The sequence below is a fragment of the Chamaea fasciata genome, unplaced genomic scaffold, assembly GCF_029207755.1.
Source record: "Chamaea fasciata isolate MVZ Bird 193981 ecotype frontalis unplaced genomic scaffold, bChaFas1.0.hap1 SCAF_3, whole genome shotgun sequence".
NCBI lineage: Eukaryota > Metazoa > Chordata > Aves > Passeriformes > Sylviidae > Chamaea > Chamaea fasciata.
In genome coordinates this window covers 63043961-63057371 of record NW_027094088.1, presented here as the reverse complement: position 1 = coordinate 63057371, position 13411 = coordinate 63043961, and the positions used below count along the sequence as shown (strand labels likewise).

At 38.1% G+C, this 13411-nt stretch overlaps 1 protein-coding gene across 1 annotated transcript in view; it reads left to right on the top strand.

Moving 5' to 3' along the window:
* Positions 1–9642, top strand: part of CLVS2 (clavesin 2) — a 51929-nt gene extending 42287 nt beyond the window's left edge. Inside the window, exons 4-5 of the mRNA XM_066179312.1 lie at positions 521–741; positions 5661–9642. Of these exons, the coding sequence (XP_066035409.1) occupies positions 521–741; positions 5661–5748 (309 nt within the window). The 3' untranslated portion in view covers positions 5749–9642. The remainder of the gene's footprint in view (positions 1–520; positions 742–5660) is intronic.
* The last annotated feature ends 3769 nt before the right edge of the window (positions 9643–13411 follow it).

Genomic DNA, 13411 nt, shown 5'->3' with positions numbered 1-13411 from the left:
GGCAGTTACTGGTATGACTAGATTAAGGAAGAAATTTCCAGCACTCATATCATTACACTGCACAATATTTCTTATTTATAGAACTCATGGCTGCATGCTGAAAGTCAATATGTATTCCTTGTTGTATACGGGGAATATTATTTTGATTTATTTAATGTAATCTTAATTTATTTACTTAATTCATAGAATTAGGGAGAGCAATTGACATGAGATTAACAAGGCAGTTTGTCTATCTAATATTCTGTCCATCTAGCTACCAGACACCAGTTCTTACCCTTCCTAAGTCCCTTTTCCTGCAAACATTATAGGTTATTTATTTTTTAATCACTTTGGAGATTTAGGAACACAATATGAGCATGCTTCAGGCAGAGGCGACGTGTGCCTTCCTCTGCACCTCTGTTAGCCCAACACAACCAGAAGGTTTAAATTATACAATATCCTCCTGATAATGATGATGTCATTTGAGCTTTGATGTTTTTTGGTGATACCCCTTTGTTTTTACCTGCATGCATACATACAGATATTCCTGCATGGTAATAACCTCAACAGTCTGCATCAGCTCATCCACCCTGAGATCCTGCCTTCAGAGTTTGGAGGAATGTTGCCCCCCTATGACATGGGGACGTGGGCAAGAACACTGCTTGACCATGAATACGATGATGACAGTGAATGCAATGTGGACTCCTACAACACTCCTGCAAAGGACGTAGAAAAGGACCTCTCTCCCAAATCCATGAAAAGGTGAGTTAAAGGTACTATTATCTTCTAGGATTGCCATAAGGTTAACATTTGCCTTCTTCCTCCTTTATGAAGCTGTAGGTAGTTCAGTCCATATATATATATATATATATATATATATACATATATATATATATATATATATATATATATATATTCCTATATATATATATATATAGGAACATATATATATATATATATATATATATATATATATATATTCCTATATATATATATATATAGGAAGACAACTGGGGGTTTTTTTCCCTTTCTTAGAAAGATCAGTGTTGATGAGAGAACATGGCCTTGATTATTATCATGTGAGTTGTGACCTCAGTGCAGCGGCTTATTTCTGGGGTGCCATCAAGGCTGTGTACACAGCACTGTCTTTGGAATAAACTGCTATCTCACCTCAGCCTACAGTACTTATCAGAGAAGCAGTGTTAGCTGGAGTGAGCCTCTGTGCAGAGGGTAAATTTGGGCAAATTACCTTTCTGGGTGGTGATGTTAGCTCTTACCTTCCTCCATCTCATAGCCTACTGCCTGGTATGCACCAGGTGTAGGTGCCAGGACATTTACAGCATCTGAACTATCAGTCACAGTGACTGCATGCCTGAGAAAATATGAGAAGAACCAGGACCAAAATCAGTGCCAACTGTAATGCTCAAGTCTGATAAACATTCTAGCATTCTGATATTCTTCTCTTTGAGAAGATACAGTGTAATTGCTTGCTGCATTTTACCATTCAGAATAAAGTATAGGAAGAGCTTAGTAACCTCTCCAGTAACTATGGAAGCAGTGAGGTCATTAACTTGGAAGGGGTGAATCTGATCCAAGCTTGCCAGGGCACTAGGAGAGAAAAAGGTAAAGATTACAACTGTGATAGAAAAGGTAGCAGAAAGGCCAGCAGAAAGGGCAGCAAAAGTCAGAGTCCATCTCATAAGGGGCAGGCCTAGCAAGGGATCAGAAGAGAACAGATGTGGCAGAAACCAATATAAAAAGTCATTAAATTGTTAGGATATGCTAGGCTGGGAACCCTGTTTCAGGAGACAGCATGTGATTCAAAAGGGAGAGAAACTCTGGAAACAGACCAAACAGGATAAAATATTTTCAGATGTCTCAGCCAGGAAGATGATTTTGGCTGGAAAATACTGCCTAGACTGGGAAGGACAGAGTGGTTTAAAAGGGAGATATTTTTGTGGAAACAGAGGAGACAACGTAAGATTGCTATGGGAAATAAAAAAAAAAAAAAAGAAAAAAAGCAGTAAAGTTTAAGGATTTTATATTGAAAAAAAACCCCTCCACTCTATTGAAAGTGGGAAATAGCAAGAAACTGGATAGAAATGAGCTAGAATGAAAAGTTAAAAAAGGTTCTGAAACTATATGACAGGGGTGCTGGAATGGCTGCAAACCTGGTCTCAAATTCCCAGTGGGGTAGTTTAGGCCATAAATTCCCAGAGCCACCAAAATCCACAATGCCCAGATATATGAAGCTAGAATTGTGTAACTAACACAAGTAATGGAGAAAATGGGACTGAGAAAAGAGCCAGGGGAGGAGAAAGGTGAGCAAAACACTTATATACAGTTTGCATGTAATACAAGAATTATGAGACAGTAGAGAATCTGTCTTAGACAGAAGGGTGGAATTAAGGAACTGAAATCTGAAATGCAGAACTCTTTCTGCTGCAAAATGACGTTGTGAGAATAAATAACTTCATCCAAAGGGTGAAAAAAAAAAAAAAAAAAAAAAAAGAGAGAGAGAGAGAAGGCCTGTGACAAGTCCTTTTGGAGCAGCCTGTTTGGAAGCAGAGTTTTCCAGATTGTCCTGGTCAAGCATATTATTGAGTGGAAAAGCAGTGAGTTGACCAGATTCTTAATTCTTTCTCAAATATTTTTTATTCTCATTTAACTTGTTCTTGAAAACTCTTTTTGTACGGTATTACACTTCAGTGTAAGTTTCAAATTGAAATTCTTTCATTCTGGGTGAACTAACACAGTAAGAGACCTAGTGCAGAAAATAAACATGTTAAAATCTGTATCTATATAATATTATGCTAAAATTTCTTCATCTTCTATGCATTCTCTCTCAGTTATCATCCCTCCAGCATCTTCTGAAATCCTTGTTCCCTGCTGCTGGACATAAAAAGTATTAAGTAGACTTACTGTGCTAGTACTAAGTCTGACAGAAAATCCCTAGATTTCAGTGTATAAAGTGCACAGATTCTTTAAAAACACAAATAGAAACATTAAGATAAAACAGATAAACTCTTATTTCATTAAAAACTAAATTTAACTTGGATTAAGCAGCTGATGGGTTGTTTCTCTCAATTTAAACCCACAGTCAGTATGATATGTTAGAGCAGAAGATTTTTAACATATGAAAAACCATGACTAAGGCAATGAAAAGTGCTTAGCTTAGAAAAAATTTCATAAGCATCTAGCAGATCTCCAACAATTGTCTTGTTTAATTTGGCTTACCATTTTAAAATTAATTTACTGTCCTGAAAGAATATCCAAAATATAATATATATATATTAGACCAAAATCCTACTGAGAATTCATTTATTTTTTACTTATTTTTTACCCCCAATGTGAACCACTGACATTCCTCCAGATCTCCTTGAATTTTTGGTGAATTTGATGACATCACCTTGAAAGGACAGTTGATTGCGGGGGAGGATGATGGAGATAAGGAGGAATTAATGCCACCTGTAAGCACAGACCTCTGGGGAAAACTTGTTTATGGCATCTGGCAGCATTGCAGCTGTCTCAGCAGTCAGGTTTAGCCTGTGGCTGTCATCCTGAGGCACTCAGCTGGAGGCCTGCATTCTCTTCTCAGCTAACCCAGCAGGGCAGATGTCTGTGTTGATAAACTTTGCAGAGGAGCTATGGTTTGGTTCCTCACCTCTGCAATGGGACTTTGCAGTATAACTCTATAGTATAACTCTGTCCCACTGTGTTTTCTCAGAATGTATTCCGTAATGTTTGTAAAGTTATTTGGGAGATGTAGGTAGAAGAGAAGGAGCTATATATCCTTAAACAAATGTTTTTCCTTTCACATATCTTCATTTGTGAATTGCTGCTGAATGGGATGAAGCATGACTTCATCCTTCTCCTTCTTCTTCAAGGCATTTGGGTATCTGAGCTTCCAAACTGTAGGTCAGGATTTGTGCTGTTCAATTTACACACCTGCCTTGGCATCGGGGGTTTTGGAGGCCCTGGGGATTTATGGCCAAAGCTTCCTCACTGGGAACTGGAGGCCAGGTTTGCAGCCATTCCAGCTCTCCTTCATTTTTCCCCAGATGAGAACGGGAAACCCTGTCTGCTCAGTCATTGGCAGCCGAGGAAAAGGCTCAGTTTTAGCATTTACATCCAGTTGGCAAAGCTTTGAAGTTAATTTGCTTCCACAGCAATTTTTATCATGATGAACTGGATTTTCCATGAGTGCAGCTTCCCACCAGCAAATTTTCAATCAGCTTTGCATTGGCACGGTACCTTGTGAAGTTTTTAAAAAAGCATTTTTAATTCAGTGGTTTAGTTTTCTGCCTGAGGAGCTGACTAGTGTTCAGGGTATTACTGTACACTCTTAATTTAAAAAGTTTAAATTATGCTTATCACAAGAGAGATGATCATATTTTTAAAGCTAATTTTCTTGATTTTAGTATTAGTATGAGAATGGGATAAATATAATTAGAAAATATTCTTGTGTCCAAAGTTTTCACCTAGGCTTTAAGTCAGATGCTTTTTCTTGTATTTTTGTAAGTTTTCTTTAGATTTTTTTGAGGAAGACCTCATCATCCTCATTCATTGGTTTCACTGGGTGATGCCAGTTTATAAGGGGGCGGGGGTGTTTGACTCCATATGCTTATCTTAGGAAAGGTTAGAATTTGTAAAGGTTTTTCTCTGCACTGTGTCCTCTAAATGGGAAGATCTGTAGCAATGCTGCAGGCACAGTGTGCTTCCACTGATCAAAAATAGATGCCTGCATTGTAGAGATGTACACATGTCTTTAATCATCTCAAATCTTCTTTACAGAAAGAAAGACAAGTAGGCATTTCCTGCATGAGATTTTTTTCACTAAAAGAAACATCTGACAAGGGTTGCATTTACTGCACCCCAGAAGTGGCTGCTTTTTGATGAGCTGAGCCATAGCTGATGTGAGACCCCATCTTAGCACTCCAGGCTTTGTTTTCAATGGAACATTTTGATTTTGCTGGAGACTCTGTTTTCCTCTTTGCCCATCATATATGGCTGTTGCAGGGCACCAGTACCATGTTATGCTTCTGGGCTGAATCAGAGAATCTAAGGAAATTTTACAATCATCACTGAATTTGCCCTAATCCTCCTTCCCTGTCCTGTTCAGTTGAGTTGAAAAGTGAGTTTGACACATTTTTCTGCTGCTCCAGAAATCCTGCTAACCATGGCACTATTCCTAGTTTTGGCTTAGGATCTTCCACTGTTGAATTAAGATACTATTCAGAAAAGGAGCAATTTGTGCTTCCAGCTAACACATCCCACTAATTGCAGTGTGTGATTAGCCAGCTGGGTGGCTGAATTGTACCTTCTTTGCCAGCGCAGTGCTGTATAACCTTCTGGAGAGACAGTGCTTAAGTCACTGCACAGGACAGCTTAGTCTGCTCTTGTATGTGGAGGACACTCCCTGCTTCACAATTTTACTGAAGAGAGGATCCATTTTATTCCACCTCTTGCTCCTATATTTACATATCAGTGCTGAGCCCTTTAAAGCCCTGTTATCCTGCCATGAGGGTATTTCCTGATGATTTGCAATGATCAGATGCTTGGGTAATGCTGTACCCTTATTTTTAAGCCTGTCAGAAATTAAAATAAACAAAAGAAAGCTGAGGTTTAACCTCATTTGTTTTTATCTAGAAATGTCAAATAAGCATGTTGTCCCTCTGCAGGTCTCAATCAGTTGTGGATCCTGGGGTGCTGAAACGCATGGATAAGAATGAGGAAGAAAACATGCAGCCTTTGCTTTCACTTGACTAGCAGTTTTTGAGCATTGGACATGAACTGAGGTGGAAGGCACTGCCTCTCAGCAACAAGCAAATCATTGGGAAAGAGTGTAACAGCTGGAATCCTATTTACTCATGTTAATGTAGCATATTGGCAACAGGTGTTACTATTCTGCCTGAATTCTGGATGCCCTTTGGTGAGAAGAAAGTGGAGAAAAAAAAAGAAAATGAAATAAAAAAGAAAAGGAATCAATAATTTATTCTGTAAGTGCCAACTTGTTTGTAAATAAAATATAATCCTCCAATTTTACTTTGTAAGTTATGGTAAACAAGTGCTATGGAAATGAGTGACTATTAAATATGTCAGTGAAGTGCACCATAAAAAAAGAGAAGAAAACATGTGTGTTCTCACATGCACACACTCACATACACAGAGAGAAACATAATGGACAAAGAAAAATATCAAAGCCAATTAAATGTTGTCCTTCGCATGGGAAGCCAACTAGTACATTGACTACTGGATTTTTTCTGCAATGCTCACATGGAGTGCTAAAACAAAGAGGGAATATAAGTACTTGGGAGATGCTATAATCAGTGGAATGTTTCCTAACTGTTGGAATTGGTTTCTCAAATAACACTAGGGCTTAAGATTGTGATCTAGCATAAACCGTGTGCATTATGAGGAAGATCACAGGTGAACTGGAACCAACTCTTGGGTAGCTTTGTTGTTTAGCTGTGTGGGTCTCTGAGATTTCTTCCCTAACTTTTCATTTACACAAATAACCTGACTTGGTACCATAATCTGGGTGTTGTAATGTGGGACACATTGGAATTACTTCTCTTGCATTTTGGGTGCACATCAGGAATTTTTCCAGAACTCTGTTCTCCCTTAGAGTCCTCTAAATGCAGTGTAATAACCAGTATCTGAAAGTAAAGCCTGGAAGCAGGGTTATTCAATGAATCCTGCGCACTGGGAGACTGGATACATATATATATTTTTACCAATCTCTGACAAGCATACACAAGGTGACATCGTTACATAAGTATATTTCATTGAAGGTTTATACAAGAAATCATACCTATTCAATGTACTTAGATATATTATAGATTGTATATTGAGACACTGTCATTATTAATAAAGTAAAACTTCCCATAGATCAACAGCATCCCGATCCAAGCAAGGATTAATATGAATAAGTTGTAGTCAAACATCTCAGCCTATAGTTTAGGACACTTTTTTTTTTTGTTGTAGTGTAACTGTATATACTGAACATGTGCCATAATAGAGAAATACATTTTACCTCAGAAGGGCAGCAGGTTTCACTAGGGATTGAATAAATCAGCTGAAACATAGAGGCTGTGTCATCTCTGTGCGCTGGCTGATGTGTGTGCAGCCTGTGGTATGCTGAGGTGAGAATGTAATTTCTTATTAGGACTTAAATCAACAGTCAGAGCGGGAAGACACACAGGGTGCCCAGCAAGACATCTGCATAACTAGAGGCATTGTAAGATATCATGCATGTTCAGGCAGTGCAGGGTTAAGTTAAGAAAACACTGACCACAGTGGAGGTGACAGCTCATGGCAACCCTGCCTCCCAAGTGCTGGAGTTTAAAACATTTCTTCCATCACTCCAGTGATCAGTGAAGTTTCAAAGTCACTGGTTGTAGGTCACCTTTTCTCATCCAGGATGATGACAGCTGTAAGATTTGGTAGGCTGAGATGGGTTAAGAGCAGAGAGTGGAAACTTGAAAGTCTGTCGTCTCGAGTTTAGCTGTAACTCCTGTGGTGGCAGCTTCAGCATTTCTCAGGGCTGAGACGACCCTGACTCTTCCAGCATCACCCTTGATTAGCCCAGGCAACACACAGATAAAACTCTCCTACTTCCCAGGTCATTAGCAGCACTGATAAATAGGATATGCCCTAATACACCATCGCCTTGCAGAAACTTGTCTGAACAACTCATTGCCTTTCTGCTTTCCTAATTCTGTTTTCATGGTGTGTGTTAGGAAATGCAGAGAGGAAAGATATGGAGCCTGAACCTCTTATCAGTCTGTCCTACAAGTTGTCAGTAGTAGAAACTGTCCTAATACTACTTCTGTAATTTGAGGGACTTGAAGAAATGATCAATTCTTATATACTATTTTATTCAGTTTTATTTTTCACATTCCTTGTAAAATCATGCTGTATAAGTGAGATGTGTCTCCAGTACTCGCATAAGTGCCATATTTGAATGTATGTTATATATTTCCACACTTCTGGGTGGTAGATTAGTATATTGTCATCGTTTTGATTTAAAAATTCTTATCAGATAAAACTAAAACATCAGTAGAAATTTTCTCCTTATAAGGGCTTCAGGATTTAGTCAGTACTCCACATGTATACAAGCTGTTACACAATGGTGATCAAAATCTTCATGGATCCTTTTAGATACATGGGCCAGACTGGTGTAAGACAGCAGAATGCTGATTTCAGAGTACATCACCTGTCTAATCAAAAAATGCTAATCTGTTCCACTGTATGAAGCTTAAAATTTGTTTGGAATCTTATAAATTTTTGTTTGAACACCCTTTATTTGTGCACTTAACTGTAATTTATGTAATTTTCTGATGTAATTTACATCATTTACATTCTGATGTAATTTGCATTGTAATTTTTTAAAATGTAATTTATTTACATTTTCTGATGTCTGATTTCCATTTTAAGGTAATGAGTATTAATACATTCTTTCCAGAAAGTGAAAGTAGGCTATATTATAATTTTGTGTAACTGGGACCTCATCTTTCAGCCAGAACAAAATTGCTTTTTCAATAAGATTCTCTCTGTTGAAGAGTTGGGCAACAGGTCTTCATGGCTGCAGCTTTTATTTCACTGAAGCAAATTCTGACAGTGGTAATTACAGTTGTGACATTGAAAAAGAATATGGAAATGGGTAAGAGAAATAAATATACTTTACCTGCTCTGAGTATTCTTTGAAGGCATTTCTCTTTTACATATCAGGGTATATAAAGGGTTCCACCTTTCTTGTAGAAAATCTTTATAGGTAGTTCAATTTTTATTGGATGAATTTGGACTGAAGACTTTTTCCAATCTTTATTACCATAGGAATTGCTGTGTGATTTTTATAGCAGAATCGAAGTGCTAAAACCAGAATGCACATGCTTGGGAGAAACTCCTCTTAATTTCTTGCCTTTCTTGTGTATTGGGTAGAATAAAACCTTGTTGTTATTATGCATGCCAATATGCATATAAAAGTATCCTGCAATATGAGGAACTTAGTGGAGAAACTGGATATACCTGTCCAACTATGTAAAAAAAAGGAGGATTAAAAAAAAAAAGTGTAAAATTTGACAGGTTCAGGCCTTTGATAAGATCTAAAAATATCGTCTTACATGATGAATTTTCCAAGATGCAAGTGTTTAAAAATATTTGGAAAAGTTATGGAAACTTCCATGACCAAAATCTCCTTGTAATCAGAGATGTCAATAGATTTGGCTTTACAGAGACAGGTAATCAGACCCACTAAGCTCCAACAAATACACAGACTCCCTCCCAATAGTTATTAGTTGTAAAATAGTTTGAGATGTCTTTACAGAAATGTAAATTTACTGTATAGCATATTTAAAAAGATGTTTTGCACTCTACAAACATGCTATGCCTAGTCACAAACTGAACACAGAATTAAAGAAAAGAGGAGTAAAAGGGGCCTCAAGAGGTCACTGATATGTGGAGGAGCAGATTCACTTTAATGTCGCTCTCAAATGTTTTAGCTCAGTACCTTGCATGGAATGCTCTTTGTATTATTTAATCACAGTCACAGCCAAGCCTAAACACATTACCTGAAAAAACTGTAACCTGACAGTATTTTGTTCATGCCATTTATCTTCCTGTTCTGTTTGGGAAATTAAAGTTTGTCAAGCATCATAAGAAGTACCATTCAGCATTACTTGGAAAAAACTTTGCAATAAGCTTTGGTCATATCCCTATTATTATATTGTTTCTGTTACAATTATTGATGTATTTGTCAAGTTTTTTGATAAAGTCATGTTTGAAAGAGCATGCAAGAGAGAAAAAAAACCAAAACTAATCCAATCAGTCTTCAGGATTTTATTTAGAATACTAAAATGGGATTTTAGAGGGAAGCTGAGTTTGGGTTTTGTAATCTTTAATTGTGTCTGGGGCATGTCTGGCTGAGCAGTGTTGGGTTCCAAGACAAATTGGGAAAAATAATATCAATATGAAAAACAAGAGCAAAGGTCTCAAAGGATTGTGCTGAAAAAACCTCCACTTGATCACATGGTTATCTGGAGCAGGTCCCTCTAAAGAAAGGTATTTTGCAAGTCGCCTTGTGAGTGTGTACTTCTGGTGCTGAGAATAGTTTTTTTTGTCCACAAACTTCAGAACACTCTGTGAAATTGAGAAAATAATAGTTATCTGATTTATCTGATATTAGTAAAACAGGAACGGCAATTAGACACATATCTCAATGGAAGACATTTTTCTATATGGAAAATATGACACTTTGATCACGCAGCCTGCTTTTAACTGCAGGAAAGAAAATGTGTCTTCATTTTGTGTAAGAAGGTTTTCTTGTCAATTCACTCATGTCTAGTTTCTTTAGAACACTTTACCATGAGACCTTTGCAAACCAGGAGTAATCTGATTTCCTGTGGAGTTAAATATGAATGTAAAATGTACGTGTAACCATTTCTGCTGAGGAAATGACAAAAAGGGTGTATGTCCTCCGAATGAAATGCCTTTCTTCCCTGTCTGATTGTTGGGAAAAAAGGTAGTTTAATCCAAAGACCCCTCAAAAGGAAATTTGCCCCATAAAGAATTCTGTCAGGGTTGAAACAAGATACTTATCTCCCATTAATTATACAAGGAACATCAACATTTTGTTTAGAGGCATGCTCAGGTGACCCCAAATGAAAGTGCAAACCAGGTGGATAAAATCCCATGTCCTGTATTGCCTTGTAACTTCGAATGATCCTGTGTCAAAAGTCTGTATTTAGATTGACTTGGACATTTCCTTCAGTCTGCATTTCAGCTTTCAGTTGTGTAGGAATTTTTTTCCTATCAGCTTTTGGGATCTTAATTTGTTTCCTTCATAAGGGTCTGTTGGCACAAGACAGCATTGACCCCTGTTGGATGGCACAATTTGTGAAGTGGTTTTGTTGTTAAAAAATAACAACTTGTGCAGTGCTGGCTAGTGATGAAGTTGAAACATGGGTCAGCAGTTCCCACTATTTTGTCACTCCTCTTCTGGTGTTTTGTGTGTGTAAACTGCTTTGATTGATAAAAGATGTGTTAACGCTTGCATGATATGAATTTAAAAATAGAAAAAAAAGAGGCTTCTGCAGTGAGTTCAAAATCTGAATTGATCAGCTATTGCTGTGGAATCCAAAAGCGGGGGGGACTGCACACAGGTGAAATAGAGAGACCTCCAAAGGAAGATGCTGATAATTCCTTATGGCTCACGTTTTGTTAAAATGTGGCCAAAGTATTTTTTCTGCAGAGACGGTGGTCAGCCTGATCTTTTCTCTCTGAATCAGTGGCTTACAGTAAGTCCTCTCTAACAAAGGTATGACAAAGCTTCCTTTTGCAGAGAATTCACTTCCAGAGAATTGACATATCTGTCAATTTGCAGTAGACAAATGGCAGGAGTTAATTAGGATTTTTATTTGATATGGAAATGCTGCTGTGATTTCTTAAAGAGGGTGTCGCATCATCAGCAACAAACAGGAGTGCCTAAAGGCAGGCAGCTCAAATCAGGTCCCTTGGTTAATAAAAATTTAAGAGTAGAAAAAATCAAGGGAAGAGATAATAGAATATGATAAAACACAATAATTAAAAAATCCAAACAGAAGCAAGCTTGCAGAGGAAAGCTGTATGAATGCCAAAAATGATGTGATAGAATTCGCATTACACTTCCAAGAAATTAATCAGTAGCTTATTATGAGTCCTCCCTCTACATTATGAGCAGAGTTTCCATTTTTCACATGGTCTACCATGTATGGCCAAGATGGAGTTTCCCAAATCTTTAGAAAATGAGTTACCATGTAAAATGGTAGGTGCTGTAGCTGAGCTTGTGAACATGATTTAAGGAGTCAGAACACAACAGCAGAGCCTCACCTGCAGACGGGTCCCGGGAATATGAGAAGTGCTGTGTCCTGCCTGGCTGAATAAGTCATGGAAGGAGAGGATGAAAGGAGCCCTATGGCCATAAGGAAAGGTGGCAGGTCTAGGGAGAAAACAACATTAGGGATGTGGGGTGAACTGGTTAACCATTTTTACAGTGAGGGAGGCTTACATCTGCTCAGTAATATAAGAGAGGACTTACAAGCCCCGTGACACATCTGTCATCAGGAAGGAGAGATAATGTTTCTCACTTTCCCACACAGACTCAGTTTCAGTATATTTAAACCTGATGCATATGCTAAATCTGAAGTGCCTCTGCTGCTGCTGTTTCCACAGTAGCTCCCAGGATGTGGGTATCATGTACCATGCAGGAGCTGGAAGGTTAGAGTCCCCCAACCTGTCCATAGAAAGAGAAGGGAGGGACGTGTTGTTCTGCAAATCCCTGCTGCAGGGAAAATTTTGTGGGAGAATTCAGCACTTGCCCGAGTTACAGCCTGCCTTGCCCTGACACCAGTATCAGCAGCTATTCTGGAAAGCTGTGAGTGGAAGTGGTGTGGGAATCTCCCCTGCCAACCTCGGTGTCTTGTGCTAATTATGCAACCCTCGAGCTGTAGCTGGTGATCTGTGTCCCGTGTCTTTAAACAGCACTGCCGGTGATGTTAATTGTAGCCATTAGTCCCTCAGAGCAGAGATGATTTAAAGGAAACTGACAACTTTAAGCATTACACTTAATACCTAAGAATATTAAATTGGTGATTGTTACAAGTAATGCCTAAGATTATGATAACTTAAAGACTTCCAGGGTTTGGTTGCATTGTGTCCTTGATGGGACTTAGTGTATAATCACTTTCCTTTGGGTATGGTTGTCCCTGAGGTTCATGTGCATCTTTGATGCAGCAATGGTAGAAGGAATTCAATAGCAGAAAATGTCATTCTAAGGCTATGAATATATTCAGAGGGGCACATTTAGATTACCTGACACTCTTTAAGAAAATTTGTTTAGCAGTTTGGTAGTGTTCAACTTGAGAATAATGGCTCTTTTAAATCATTTGCTTCTCTATCTCTTTCACCCAATGGACTGCTGTGTGAAATGTGTTCTGCAAAACATTCCCAGCTTTTCATCTCTTCATTTCTTCTCCTACCCTCTTTTGTTCAACAGCATCCTGTCTTCTGTGTGTGCATTATACTATGAATAACTGAAGAAAACTGTAAAAAAACCCCAAAAGACTGATAATCTGCAGACTAGATCTTGAGGACCAGTATTTTAAATATTTCCCTTGTATGAATCTATAGTTAACAGAATGAGATGGAAAATGAGACCAAGGCTAACCACGTCATAGAGGAACACAAAATGAAAGAGTCTGTCTAGGAGTATAGAGGAAACAACAATTGTGATGTAAGATGTTACCTTCCCTGACTGTTAGTTGTCCCTCTTCACGTAGAAACTACTGCCCCAGCATTTAATCAACAACATATTATAGAAATGCTCATGTCCCTGTGAAGGCTGTGCACAAATCATGTTAACTCTTTCGATTCTGCACTCATGCAAATGCAAAAG